Below are 16102 nucleotides of genomic sequence, written 5' to 3'. Positions count from 1 at the left end.
TAAGGAGACAGGGAGAGAGGTTCAAAACAAGTACTTAAGATTATTATTTGGGGAAATAAATTTTTATTTTCTCTTTGCAGTTCTATCATTGCAGTACTGTGAAGTCCTGGGAAAGTCAAATTGAATAAGTCATTAAAACAAGTGAAGTGATATTTATACAGAGATCAGTACTATTGCCTAAATAAAAAAAAAAAAAAATAGGTTTTATTCCTCAAAACTGTTTTTCCATACACACCTTACCTGACTAGTGATGTTCATAAACAGAATCCATCTTGTCTCACTATGAATATGGAGAATATGGTGAACTATATTTATAGATTATTAAAGACATGCCTACGTGTACATGCACATGTGTACATATGTAGACGCTCATACACTCATGAGGATAACATGAAAAAGTTGACTGGCATTATTTTAGAAAGCAACAATTAAGAGATTATCACTACTCAATTGTAGTGGTGATATTTAGGAATGACTTTTCCTTTGGCTTCCTTTTTATGAGTCAACAAGTTGGAATGAGTTTGTTTCCACTTGTTTTTTCCATTAAAATGCACAAAATTTTCAACTAGATAGTTATGAGTTACATAGTGAATGAGAGTTCTTAGCATCTGATTACGATTAAATTAGGATGGGCTGTCCAATCCCCAATAGAAAGGTTCCCTTAAAAAAAAAGAATATTTATGTTCATTAACGTATCATTAAAAAGCAAAAGTTTCTTCTCTCCTCTCTCTCTCTCTGTGTATGTGTCTCTGTCTCTTCTTACACACACATACACACACTCTATCTCTCAGGCCAACATATATACAAGACACGGACACCTCTCAAACTTCTCTGGCAGGTTCATTCAAGGATAGAACAATAGAAACTGAATTAATTGCTGTCTCACTAGCAATTGTTCTGGCAGAGAGCTGAAAAAGATACTCTCTATTGCAGCAATTCTACAGACAGTTTTTAAAGATAAATTTTTATAGATCTTGAAAATAGATAAGGCTTTCATACAATATTCATTCACTATTCTACCCAGCTGTCTATAATCTGAAATTGTATACATGTGGCAACCATGTGTCTCAGAAAAATTCAAAAGGTTCCGATTTTTTTTTAACTTTATTTCTTTAACCCAGAAGCACACCATTCTGATTAGATAATTTGTGCCAACTTTTGGTTCAGAAAAATGGAACACATATATTAAATACAGGTTTTTTTGGCGGGGGGGGGATTACTTCATATTATTATGAAAATTTTTTTTTTACAGAAGGTACTAGAAGAGAGAGTTTTTGCTAATTCCTAGATATTTCCCTGCCATGCTCTATCTGTCCCAGGAATGGGGTATTTGGCTCCACAGTGCTCAGCTTTTAGACTCACAAGGAGACGAGCATCTGGGGAAACTCAGGAGGTGAGCACTTTCACGCTGACTCAGAAACCAGCCGTATGACTCCAGTCTGGCGCTGTCACGCCTGGTTATGGAAAGGCAAGAACAATGCCTCCCTTGAGAAGGGGGAAAAAGTCTACTGCAGTCACAATTTGGATGTAAAATTTAAATCATCTCCCCATATCCTGTGGACTTGGAGCTGTCAGAAAGGCAAAACGCATACTCAAAGGGAAAAAGCCTTTTATTCCCTTAAAAAGGATGTGATGCCCAACTATAAATAACAAGTTTTAGAATCACAGATCTTAAAGCTAGATTATGTAAAGTAATTTATAAATAACCAGAAAAAAGATCTTTGACATTTTTAACCTGTAGATGGCTAAAGGTTATACTTTTTTTTTTCTGTTTGTGATTAATGATAAATGTATAACAATACATGAATTAAATAATTCACCCCAAATGACTATTTCTGGTCATGTATTGTTTTCTTCCAGACTCATACATTTGTCATTTTAACTATAGCTTAAAAGAAATTTCCCTACAACAGTAAAATGTATTAGTCATTTCTGTTGTGTTTTCTTCAAGATGATTTGGTTGAAAGTTAATATATTTGGTGATTAAAAAGTTTCTATAATCAAATGTTTAATAACTCAAATACAGTGCTTTTGTTTTTGAGGTAGAAAAATAAAATAATAGCAACTATTAAATGAGTCAAATAAAAGTAAAAGCTAGGCTATGTTTTAAGCAATAAGCATGTATTGCCAGATTCATGTGTAAATCATGAGAAAATCTCATCAGTTCTTTACTTTTTTAAATCTAGAATTCTTTAAAAATGTTTCACTATTCCTTTCATAAAAGTGACTTCGTATCTAGAAACCATAAAAGCTCCTTTAAGCCAGTTTTACTTCATTCTTTTAGCTCCTCAGTCAGATATTTTTAAATAATATTTTATTGTGTTTTTGGTGAACGTTTACACAGTAAATTAGGTTCCCATTTGACAACTTCTATACAAATTGTTCAGTGATCCTCATTCAGATTTTTTATAATGAACACCAATATATTTTCTGAGTATCAATATCGTTATAAAATGACTAGAGATTAATTAGATGTACTATTTTTATTTATCAGGACTACTGTTTTCAGCAATTAGTAAGTGTGGAGTGGATTATCAACTAAAAAATAAAACATAAAAATAAGAAATTTTAGCTGACAGATATAATTTAGATAAACTTTGATTCTGTAGCCCAGCTAGTGTGTTACTTATAGTAAAGCAATCTTATTACTTAGAAAATTTTATAGGGATTCTCAGGAATAACATAGAGTCTGATTTTGGAGTAAATTTTAGTGATTTACAATTATTAGTGAGGAAGTCAGAGAAGAAAGAAAATGAAGGATCAGAACTTTTGAATTCCGAGTGAGAGTAGGATAGAACTTTGCTACCTAAAGCTATTTTTAAATGCTTACCTTTGTCATCTATTTGTCTCACTTGCTTAGAAAAAAAAAGAATATTTTAAAGTTTATTTTCTTGTTTACTTTAAGCACATTAATTTAAGCACTTCTGAAATACGTTATCCAACTGATAAAGTAGAGTTTGTTTCTTTCTGAGAAGGAATTTCTCTTAACTTCCAGTTTTTTTGCTTATTTGTATTTCATTGTCCGCCCTTTCTTGATAGCAACCTGTACCTCTTCATTTTCTTCTCTTGTTGTTTTCCCCCAATCCCTGACTGTTTGGACTGGCTAAAGCTGTTCAGTAAGAGTGATGACACTAGCAAAGAGAAGAGTAAAAAGATGGTGAAGAAGTTAAAAATGGTGCTGTTCTTATCAGAACCCTGATGGCAGAGTGGTTAAGAGCTATGGCTGCTAACCAAGGGGTTGGCAGTTTGAATCCACCAGGTGCTGCTTGGAAACCTTATGGGGCAGTTATACTCTGTCCTATAGGGTTGCTATGAGTCGGGCTTGGTGGAAATGGGTTTGATTTTTTTTTTTTTTTTGGTTCTTATTAGAGAGATGAATGGTATAATAAATCACTTGATCTCAATGCAGGGAACATCTCAGAAACTAAACATATGACAGGGCAAGCATAAGGAACAGCCTTTGTAAAAGTCACTTTAAAAGTTCTTGGTGACTTCAGCATTTTTAATCAACACAGTTTTAAATATAGTTTAAACTTTTTGTAATATGTAATAAAATGTTTTCTGTTAACTCAAGTTATATTTCAAGATGGAATAATAAATTTATTCATAAGTAGCTGTAGCTCAAAAAATTAGTTTTGTTTTAAACTTAAATCTTATGCTGAGTTTTGTTTATTTCCATGATGGTGAAATGTATAGAGAGGATTACAAAGGAAGTCCAATCTTAGTACTCCCTATTATCTGTTTAGGAGCCCTTGAGGCGCAGTGGTTAAGCACTTGGCTGCTAACTGAAAAGCTGGCAGTTTGAATCCACCAGCCAATCCCCTGGAAAAAGATGAGGCAGTCTGCTGCTAGAAATATTTACAGCATTGGAAACCTGACGGGGAAGTTTGCTCTGTCCTATAGGGTTACTATGGGTGGGAATCGACTCGACAGCAGTGGGTTTTGGTGATTGTCTGTTTTTATATTTCTATGAAATCTGTGTCTCTATTTCTATTTATGTCTTATGCCAGGACCCGATGAACTTGTTCATGCCTCTAAATAACAGTATAATGAATGAGGTCTTTGTATGTGTGAAGCAAGGGGTAAAGAAGTATGGAGATTGACACGTTCTATATCAGAAACTGATAGGAAAGATTTATAGAAAAGAAAAATTATTTTAAAATGTTGAAGGGCAACATGTTTATCACAAATAAATTTTCTATTTAAAAGACTTCTGAATATTATATATGACAGACTCGGTTATGAAATTTACATAAAACGTTCACAGAGTTAAGCACAAAGCTAACTCTTAACTCAATAAGAAAATAAGTATTTTTAAGACATGAAGAGAGAAAAAGAAAGACTAAACCATAAGATATGAATAACAATGAATGAAATTCATTGATAAAAATAATGGAATTGAATTTTTTTATTTAATAAAGTGATATATTAACTTTGTATAATTTTTATGTTTATAATTCAAATAGAAGTACGGTTATTTGAGTCATTGGAATTAACGCTTGTCTGTTCAAGCTAATGTCTGTGTTGATTCCCTATGTTGCACAGGTTACTGTCAAGATGAATCCAATTCATATCGACCCAAAAGGACAAAGTAGAGCTGCTCCATAGGGTTTCCAAGGAGCGGCTGGTGAATTCGAACTGCTGACCTTTTAGTTAGTAGCCGAACTCTTAACCACTATGCCACCAGGGCTCCTTAGCGGAAAAAAAAAAAAAAACTTTGCTACATACCAAAAACCAAACCAAAACCATTGCTGTGGAGTTGATTCCCAGGGTAGAACTGTTCCAGAGTTCCCTAGGCTGTAAGCTTTACGGGAGCAAATGGACAAGTCTTTTTTCCTGGAAAGAGGCTAATGGGTTCAAAATGCCAACATTTTGGTTAGTAGCTGAGTGCTTAACCACTGTGCCACAAGGGTTCTGTATTTGATATGAGTCAATTCCGACTCATTTCGACCCTATAGGACAGAGTAGAACTGCCCCATGGGGCTTCCAAGGCATAGCTGGCGGATCCAAACTGCCAACCTTTTTGTTAGCAGCCGAGCTCTGAACCACTGCGCCACAAGGGCTTCCCATTTGATACAAAGTAGAGTTTAATTCTTATCTTCTACTAGCCTTCTCACACCAGCCTTGATTACAAAAGGAACCAGATAAGTAAATGTAAATGTCCTAAATAAATTATCATGCTCTTGGACAGAGTCAAGGCATATAACTTCCAGAAAAGTAGTATCATCTTTGGATATGAGGGATTGCTAATTTCTATTTTATCTCGTATATCCCATATTTATTGTTCCCTTGAGAAGGTACATCCCTCCAAATATTTTCGTTTTTAAAATGTGTTCTGCTACGCTCAACATATAATGTAAGAAAGGCAACATTAAAAACAAGTATTTGGAAGAGCAATTAATGGAAGTCATAAGTTAAATAAATGTCATGCTCCAGAATGTAAAATTGTTCAATTTCATAATGTTTATGTTTGTAGAATTGCAAAGAGAATAGTTATGTTGCGTCTCATCATTTTGACCTCTCTTCATCTGTCTTCTTTGCTTGATCCTCTTTATTCGCTTGCCTCCTAAAGGTGGATGATCTGCAAGGTTCAGGCTTTTTTTTTTCTTTTTTCCTTCTCCCTCTCCTCTGTTTTCCTCTTATTTTTCCCTTGGAGACATCATTCTCTTTTTACCCAATGTCTGGTATAGTGCAAAGACTAGATAGTATGAGTAACAAAAGCTTTTTAACTACTCTATGCCTCAATTTCCTTTTCTTTAAACCAAAAATAATACAGACTCAGAACATTAAAGAAGGCAATAAGGAATAATAACAGCAATTATTGGATTACTCTATACTTTTGTTTAAAAGACTACACTCCATCATTTACTTCCACAGAAGCCCTGTATTTTGTTTATCTACTATTTTTTTTTAATTCTGCCATCAACAAAGACTTATTTCTAAAACCAAATTTTGGTTTTTTTCCACTAATTGTTCTTTTTCTTTTATACATTCCTCTTAATAGCATGACTGTTCTCTGAATTATTATATTACTTTATATTATAATATAAATTATATACAGTCATGTAACATGTTTATCTTTAAATTATCTCACCCACTCTTTCAACTGCTTTGGTTCCTACCCTCGACCTTCTATCAGTTACTAAATTCTGAAGATTTTTTAACTAAAATACTATTTTGATAAAGTTATTCTGTGGCTCAGAAACATTCAGCAGTTCCTTTCTGTCTTAAATATAAATTTCAGATCATTTGTTTAACCATTCAAAGTTGATCTTACACTATAAATTCCAAGGGGAGAAGAGATTATTTTTGTTCATAGCTACTTGCCCAGTACTTACAATCCTTCCTAAAGATAGTAGAATCTCAATAAACATATGATAAATGAATATCTACTCATTAAAACCAGCAACCTTTTGACTATCCCTAGCTATGGACAGCTGCAAGAGCTAATCTTATGGGATAAATATGCTTGGAAAATGTCGCAATATTCTCATACAAAAAGGACATCTAGCTCAGTAGTTCACAGCACTCTTGTTTTTAATAATTTCTATGTGAAGGAATTTGTAAACCTTGTTTAATCGGGCTTTCAATGTGCCTTCATCCAACAGTGAAAGACCCAAGAGTTTTCAGTCACTTTCATATGGACCAGAGCAGCCTGATGGTGCAGAATGTTACAGAGAGACATAAAAGAAAAGCGACTCCTTGTAAAAAAGCAAGTTGTCCATATAAGGAAGAATGTTTCTTATCTGTTCTGTTTGTGTAATTTCAGCAACTCTAGGATCATCATAGATTAGAGATGGGATTCTGTTCTTATTCCTCCATCTCCCCCTTTTTCTAAGTAAGCTTCCTCCCTCCATTTATATTGCACTTTCTGAAAGTATCTTTACGTCTTTGCTTTTATCATTATTTCCTACATGAAATTCCCTCTCCATTTATTCCCAAGGCTTCTATTTGTCCTTCTTACCCCTCAAAATCCCGCTAGTTGGTCATTTCCCTGAAGCATTCCAGGGTGCCATGTCCTCATGAAGTCCTCAGGTGTTTGGCTATAATGTCATTTGCCCTTAATCATTATTTCTCCTTTTATTTAAAATCTTCTCAACACTTCATAAGCTTCTTAAAGAAGCTATCATCATAACATAACAAGGCGCTTTTCACATTAGATATATTGTCTGTCTTAAGTCAGTTTCTTTAAAATCTGGGTTTTGTTCATTGGTAAATCGAGGACGTACCACAGGGATGACAAAAAACATCTCTGAATGAATACAAAAAAGCATACCTTAGCCTAGAGTCTCCAATTTTTCCAAGGTACCTTGGCACTACAACACAACCATGTAGTGCAGGGTGCCGGAATTGGAACCCCTACATATCTCAGATGAACAATATATGGAAATTTCTGGTGCTTTCTAAATGCCATTTGAAATCAATAACTCTTCTTAGTCCAAGATGAAACCCATGGGTAGATGAAGAAAAAATTAATGTTATTGGCAATTTTTTATCAATCTTTTTAGAAATACTGGGTCAGAATAAACATTAAAAATGCAAACAATAAATTGACAGCTCTTTACATAATTCATGTTCTTTTCTTTCTGACTTAGTATCCTATTGTTTTAAGTATGACCCTGGCCATTTTTATTGCAATACTTTAACAAATTATTGAGAAATCTTTTTCCTGTCTAACACATTAGGAATATTCTATAAATCCCTGACAATGGAATTGAAATAAATATGAAATAGCATCAGTTCTCACTATTCAGATTCCATATCTGCAAATTTGCCTACTCACTAAAATTTATTCATAACGTCAAAATTAATATGGCTCTTTTGCAGTCATTTATGGTTATACCCAGAGTGGCAAAAACTTTGAGTGATACACACATTCCCAGATGAGGTCAAACAAGGTGACTTTGCCTTTTTGTATTAGCTCTCATACTGTAAACAAGTCTACTTTTTAGATCTACTTTTTTACATTTTTTTTTATGCTTTTTGTTGGTGATTTCATTGTTTAAAATGGCCCCCAAGTATAATTCTGAAGTTCTGTCTAGTTTTCCTAAGTGCAAGAAGACTGTGATTCGCCTAATGCTTCATTCAGGAGTAAGTTGCAGCTGTTGGTTGTGAGTTTTATGTTAATGAATCAACAATGTATATTAAATCAGGTGCCTTTAAACAAAAATATACATGAAACAATATTATGTATTGATTAGCTGACAAAAAATGTTGTGACCAGAGGCTCACAGGAACCTAACCCCATATTTTCTCTAAGAGGAGTGGTTTAGTATTCATTAATTCAGTATTTGAAACAACTTTATAGAAAGTGACTACTGTGAGTAATGAGAATCATCTGTATGTAATATTTGACTATCAGTTGCCCTTTGGCACCATGATCTTATCATGTTCAGTGTATGTAGAGCATGCGTACCTAGTTGTGTATAAAGATCATTTTGAAAATGAAATGACCCTAAGTTGTAAAAACAGCAGTAATATCTGTCTACCTTATGTCTACTTGTAGACTTTATTTAATTTTTCATGTTGTTGTTGATACCCACCCACTGCCGTTGAGTTGGTTCTGACTCATAGCGACCATATATGAGTTGTTGTTGATGGCAACTATTAATTAGTTTTCATGTGGTGCAGTTATTCCACAAAAAGCCTTATGAGGTAGATATTATATCTCATTTTAGAAATAAATAAATTGAGACCTGGAGATTAAGTAATTCTCACAGCTAGCATGTGGCAGAATCAGTATTTTAATCCATATCTCTCTGACCCCAAAGCTCTTTTTCTCCCCACCATGCTATCATTTTTTAATAGACTATCTTCAGTACTAGAATATACTTTTCTTTAGAAACTTCTAACACTAAGAAAAATATTATTTAATATATAATAAATTCAACACTGATTAGAGGCATTTCTTTGGGGAATACATTTTAAATTTAAAAAATAGTGATAAATAAAAGAAGTATAAATAATTTTCTGTCCCTCATCCCCGTGGTCTAGAATAAGAACAGATGATTCTGTAAACCCTTTTTGTTTGTTGAGCAAAAAAGTGTAGATTTTTTAAAGTCAGATCAACTTTAAATATTACAAGAGAGTTTTTTTTTAATTAAACATTTTAACTCACTTCTATGTAAAACTTTTAATGAAAGGAAAAAGAACTTTCTATTTAAATAAAAATTTTGCCACATATTCTGATAATATTCTGAATCAGAATCAAGAACAACAACAACAAAAAAGCTTAAATTCTTATTCAGTTATCTAAACCCGTTGGCATATAAGCCTTAGTTCATGAAAACAAAACATCCCTGTTTGTTTGTTTTTTTCTCTTAAGTATTCTAGGGGGGCTAAATATGTTCTGAGAATCACGTGTAAGTAATCTTTCATAGTGTTGTAAAATGGAATTGAAATATTTTTACATTCTCACCATTTTACTTTGATATACTTTGATCTTGCAATTCTGATATTAGAACTAAATGCTACAATTGGGTGATCCTCTAGGTGATGGAAAGTGAATTCTCAAATTTTTCAAGATTAACAGTGATTGCAGCATTTATCATTAATAAGCTTTAAACAGATATCAAACTTTTGTCAATTGCTCTGAGGTTTGCTTTTTACCAATATTTTTACATTTCACAATGATCTTACTTTTAAAGAAATACAAATTTGTTATAATAGCAATCATTTATTTATGTTGTTTATTTTTTGAGGAAAGAAATTTTAGTTATTTCCCTTCTTTCAACTGCCAACAGTATTTGCTATTCAACGATGTTCTGTCTTCAATAAAGTCCATCAAAGTGTAAAACTAGATGGGTATTTTTCTTTTCTTCAAAATGGAATGGTCTTTCATTATGCAGTGTTCTTAGGTGAATCTCCTTGTTTAAGAAGCCAGAATACAAGAGAGTGCTATATTAGTGTATTATTCTCACAACAAACAAGCACTGTTCTGTTGCTACCTGCTTGGCCATTGTTTCTGATTGTGTGTGCTTTGCAGTGGTATTTGGATGGTTTCCTGCTCTCTGCCAGCACAAAAAGGCATTTCTGTTACAATGGCCCCTAACCACACAATGACGGCATTAAGGATTTATGTGAAGGTTTCATTATTTTCTCTTCTTTTGTTCCTTCCAGGATGTCTTCCAAGCGGCCAGCCTCTCCGTATGGGGAAGCAGATGGAGAGGTAGCCATGGTGACAAGCAGACAGAAAGTGGAAGAAGAGGAGAGTGACGGGCTCCCAGCCTTTCACCTTCCCTTGCATGTGAGTTTTCCCAACAAGCCTCACTCTGAGGAATTTCAGCCAGTTTCTCTGCTGACGCAAGAGTCTTGTGGCCATAGGACTCCCACTTCTCAGCACAATACAATGGTAGGTTTCTCATGGTCTATTATGCCTACACTCACTTCTTGACCAGTTTACTCCTCTGATATAGTTTGGCTTCAGTCCTTTGCTTTATAAATATCATCTACTTATGAGGCATACACAAAACTCACTCCTTGCATCTTAGAATTCATTATAAATAAATTGATTTCAGTAGGGAGTATAAGCTGTAGTATTTCCTTTTTGTATTTTTAAGAACCCTGATTTTTGAGACACTTACTATGTAATTCGAGGGGAAAGTTGTATGAAATATAAGAAGAATGTTAAAATGACACATTTAACATTTGTCAGCATGAACGTTAGACGTCATACTATTTCTCGTAAAAGGTTTTTCCAGATACAGTTACAACCACAATAGTTTTGAACATTTCTACCATGATAAATTAGTGTTTTTCCATTTTTTTTTTCCCATATTTGATTCCATTCTTCCTTACAGTGCTTGGGATTTTGCATAAAAATGTATTTCATAGAGCCTACAGTTTTCATGGAGCCCTAGTGGTGCAGTGGTTAAGTGCTACGGCTACTAACCAAGAGGTCAGCAGTTCAAATCCACCAGCCACTCCTTAGAAACTCTATGGGTCAGTTTCACTCTGTCCTATAGGGTTTCTATGAGTCAGAATCAACCCAATGGCAATGGAATTTAAAAAAAAAAAAAAGTTTTCTAATGTGACAGCATAATCTCTAACTCAATCTCTTTCATACTGGTATTTTCCTAAATCAGTAATTTCCTGGTGTACTCTAATCCAGAATGTCTAACTCAGGACAATAGTTCTGGTCCCTTATCCTGAGACCTTGATCACTGTAGGAGATTAAGAAGCTGTGGCTTCCCAAGTGAGAAGGGAAAAAGCAGCATAACATCTCTGAAGCTTAAACAGCACACACACACGCGCGCACACACACACACACACACACAGAGGCACACAATAAGGCATTTCAGTCTTGCTTAGGAACTTAGAGGCATAGAATCAGCATGTTGAAAGACAGCCAGCACTTACCTGCCTGTAAAGCCACCTTCGTCTTTTCAACGTGGCTGCTTGGGCTGGATGTCGCATTTTTGTGACTGCTCCTTTTTCTTCTTTCAAGGCTACCAGTGCTGTTAATTTGAACCAGATTTTCACCAACATAAATATGTTTTATCACACATTCTCATACCTTTAAAAACAGCTGTGATTCTGTTAAATCTTTTTTTTTTGCTTTCTTCAGGAAGTTGCTGTATATTATAAATGTGCTTGGTATGAAATATGTCTACTCGTTCATGCTATTACATTATTGTATATGGAATTAAATCAACAAGGTGAATCGGATATCTTCCTATGGAGTAAAAAAGACACTGTTCTTTGATTTTCACATTAGATTTAAATATGCCAATTAAACATTCTAGGAATAGAGATCAAAATTTCTTGGGGCATTTGGCTCTGTGCCAAGATGTTTCTACGAAGAATAATGGTTTGGCTAACTTGTATGTCACTGCTTATATGGGAGATGTTGTTTTAAATATGTATATAAACTAATTTAACCTTCACAATAATTAAATGATGTGTTATTATTATATAGATGGGAAACTGAGTCACAGAGAGGTTAAATAACTCCTTCAAATCACAGCCAATTCATGGGGGAACCAAGTTTTACCTAGGCAGTCTGGCTTTGGAGTCCATGCTCATAAACCTTATGTAATGCTGCTCCTCCGTAAAAGCACAGACATATTTTATTTTCTGATTATTATTTTGCAAGTTAAGTAGTACTGTACATAATTCCTCTCTCTCCCTCCATTACGATTTCATGTTAGTTAAGTGACAATGATGTAGCTTATTGGCCTTATCTTATTAAGAATGGAAAAGAAAAGGGAAAGAAAAGTAGTGCCCAGTTCAACAGGGTAAGGATGTTAGCCTCTCCATTTGACATTGGACTATCGTTAATACCTTTTTCCTTCTTAATATTTTGACCATATTCTTCCCTTAAAGAGTACCTTATTGAGAATGAATCTTGGTTTGGTTTTCCTGGCATAGTACTATCAACATGAACATACAGGTGTGAGGGAGTGAATAAGCAGAGATTAATTATATATAAGAATGGATATGAGAAAAGGATATTAAATTCCATATTATAGTTAGCATGAGCGGAGACTGTGATACAGGCAATTAGTGGAAATAAAACCATTCAGGTTTTAGTGGAGAATTCAGTCCAACTAGAAAAAAACTATGAGTTGCCAACTGTGTACCAAGGTTTTGGTGAGGACATTGGAAATAGATTTGAGAAATACATGATCTCTTTCCTCAAGGAACTCTATCTAAAGCAGGAGTTCTTAACTGGAGGCCTGTGGATCTCCTGAAGACAAATGTGAAAAATCCTTCATATATGAGCACATCTCTTGAGGACTGTGGTTTTCATCAGATTCTCAAGTAGGTCTATAACCCAAAAGGTTAAGGCCTGGTGTTCCAGAAGTTAATGCACTTTGGAGAACAATGATTCACCTTAGTTCTAATGACATCAGCATTGACACTTCTTCTTACTACATGTCTAATTAATCTCTAAATTTTTTTCTGCCTCAAATGTTTCATGATTCCAGCTGCTTTTAATCTCTTGAGTAGACAGCTATATGATCACAAATTTACACCCTCTTCTCTTTCTAATCTTTCTTCCAACTTCCACTGGAACTGTTCCCCTGAGAAATGAGGTGGATTGTTTGCCTTTCTTTCTAAGCCAGTGTGCATCCTTATTGTGTACAGGGTTTAGTTCAAAACGCCTTATCTTTACATAAAATTCTATGTAGACTAGCACCAAACTATCGCTTTAGTCTCCTTTCCTGCCATATTTTGCTATGGACCCAATGCTCCAGTTATGCCAAACTTTTCATATATATTCATGAACATACCAGATGACCTTTGAATTGCCCAGCTGTAATCTGTCACCTAGTAAACTCTATTTTCATATTTTATCTTTTTGGGGAACATGTTTCTCCCACAAGACTGGGCTCAAAAATTGCCTCATTGTAGATGCCATCATTGGCTTCCCAAGGAATGATTATTGTATTATTCTTTTTTCCATAGCACTTGTTTATATCTTTTCTAATAGTGTACATTATAAAGTATGTGTTTATGTCTGCCTTCCTATGCACTGTATTTCTCCTTGAAGGCACAGACATATATATATTTATATTTATAGTGCCTAGCAAAAAATAGACAATTACATTATTGACTAAATGGCTGAGTTTATATGAATGAGTAAATAACAGTATATTTCAGGCAAAGCTGTTAAAGAGACTAATTCACGACAACTATGTTGATTTTCTGGAAATTTTAAAACTAAGAGAGAATCTACTAATATAGTAGATTCAGAAAACAAAAGGTATATAACACTAGTCATATTTAGCTATTGAGTTGATTAAGATATTGTTCTCCCTTATTAAAATTATTGAATATATTTATCGTATTGTTATTCAATATGAATACTTAATCCTTTTTTGGACACTAGGCCATTGTCATAGTCACATAATAGGTCCTTTTATTTCTGTAGGGAAGTACAGTCTCTATTTGATTCCCATTCAATGTCTTTGAAAACAGAGAGGATGTTTCATAGTCTTTATAGCATAGAGTTTAATTTAAGAAAAAGGAAAGATAAATTTTATTGCCTATTTATATGGGACATTCATACTCTATTCTCAAATATTGAAGGAAGATATTGGGAATTCTCCATATTGTATCACCTCATAGGTCAGAGACGATGTAAAACTGAATGACCCCTGTCATTCTGGCTTTAAATTGTAGAGAGATGATTTTGACATTAAACTTAAGTTAGGAAACAACTGAAAGAAAAGCTCTGTATACTTCATGATTGTTGCCCTGTAAAGTTTTTGAAGAATTAGTCTTCCTTGTTCAGATTATTGATATACAGTGTTAAGGTCCAGAATTGGACTACATAAGGAGATAATTTTTCCTTTCTGAGGTTGTATTTATTGCCTCAGTATTCTGGAAAAATAAACTAAGTGCCTAACTGAGATCAATTCGTAACTGGTATGAATGCTACAAGTCCATCTATTTCTGGAAGATTTTACTCATTGTTCATAGTACACTATGGATAAACTATCTTAAGAAGATTATATATGTGTATTCATAAAATATGGTCATATTTCTGATCAATATAAGATTGAGACACAGATTGTTATAAGGCTATGAAAAAAAACTGATGCTGTTGGTTCCTTCTCTGAAGCTCTCATAACATTGCCTAGCAATTAATAGCAAAATCTGATTCTTATGTAATCTCTGAAAAGTAAAAGGTAAGGTTGGCAGATGTGAAGGCCTGATTCTGACATGAGTAGAAAGGCAGTCCTGAGCTTTAGTCTTATTGAAGGTCGAATATCCCCTACCCGCTTTGTTTTGCTTACGTGGAGGTAGTCACTTCCGAGTTTCAGAGACAAGCAAGAATCACTATAATTTCTGTCTCATTGTTAATAATATTTCTAATATAGATGGATTTATTTGAAGATGTGAAGGACTATCTAGAACATGTTCTCATGTCAGTAAACATGAGTATTTATGAGCACCTGAATGGAATAGAGTAAGTCTGAGGAAAAATCAAGTGGCACCATCAGGAGCAGCCAGGGAACCCTAAACTGGCCGTTTTGGCACACATTTTCTGTCTGGTTGCATGCTACCTCTGTTGGTATATTGTTGTTTCAGTATCAAATATGATATAAAATGAAAGTCTTAACCACCTGTGGTTACTGAGCAATCAGTTGTCTTTTTTTTTTTCCTCCTTCTTTTTAATGTGAAAAGAAGCCAAACTCCCTTTTGACTCCTAAGTTTCTCTTGTGTTGAGTGAACAGTTTTGTATACCTGTTAAGTCGCTGTTGCTAAAGATTGTTTTTAGAAATACATAGTCATTTATTTTAACACTATAATCTTTTATTTAAGAACTTTTGAGGTTTCTCACTTTGGAGATAACTGAATTTCATAATAAAATAAATACAAAACCAAACCTAACCTGTTGCTGTCGAGTCAATTCCAACTCATAGCAACCCTGTAGTACAGAGTAGAACTGCCACAAAGGGTTTCTAAGGAGCAACTGGTGGATTCGGACTGCTGACCTTTTAGTTAACAGCCTGAGCTCTTAACCACTGGGCCACCAGGGCTCCAAAATAAGTACAGGGTGTGTGTGTGTGTGTGTGTTTAATTGTGCTTTAAGTGAAAGTTTACAAATCAAGTCAATCTCTCATACAAAAAGTTATACACACCTTGCTATGTACTCCTAGCTGTTCTCCCCCTAATGAGACAGCACATTCCTCCTCTCCACCCAGTATTCCCCATGTGCATTCAGCCAGTTTCAGTCCCTCTGTTTCTTCTCATCTCCCCTCCAGACAGAAGTTACCCACATAGTCTCATGTGTCTCTTTGAGCCAAGAAGCTCACTCCTCACCGGTATCATTATCTATCGTATAGTCTAGTCCAATCCCTGCCTGGAGAGCTGGCTTCAGGAATGGTTCCAATCATGGGCTAATAAAGGGCCCGGGGACCATGACCTCCAGGGTTCCTCTAGTATCTTTTTACAAGAATTTGAGATCTGCATTAGGGTGTGTGTTTAAGCCTGGTCTTCTTACGAGAATTTAAGATCTGCATTAGGGTGTGTGTTTTTAGCATTTAAAGATACATTGGATTTGGAAATATGATGTTATATTTTAATATGTCACTTATTGTTGATAATTGACATTTTCCAAGATTTGTTAAGCAAATCTAGGTGTATACTG

The 16102-nt window shown here is 34.5% G+C and overlaps 1 protein-coding gene across 20 annotated transcripts in view; it reads left to right on the top strand.

The window, feature by feature from the left end:
* Window positions 1-16102, top strand: part of SOX5 (SRY-box transcription factor 5) — a 1155824-nt gene that overhangs the window by 743556 nt on the left and 396166 nt on the right. For 18 of the 20 annotated variants that reach the window (XM_049885146.1, XM_049885147.1, XM_049885143.1 and 15 more), the window contains one exon: window positions 10120-10351. In XM_049885146.1, the coding sequence (XP_049741103.1) occupies window positions 10120-10351 (232 nt within the window). The remainder of the gene's footprint in view (window positions 1-10119; window positions 10352-16102) is intronic. The other 2 variants (XM_049885159.1, XM_049885160.1) reach the window with 1 other exon arrangement.

This window comes from Elephas maximus, chromosome 4 (genome assembly GCF_024166365.1).
Source record: "Elephas maximus indicus isolate mEleMax1 chromosome 4, mEleMax1 primary haplotype, whole genome shotgun sequence".
NCBI lineage: Eukaryota > Metazoa > Chordata > Mammalia > Proboscidea > Elephantidae > Elephas > Elephas maximus.
The sequence above is the reverse complement of the archived record's forward strand: the minus strand, read 5'-3'. Positions and strand labels throughout refer to the sequence as shown.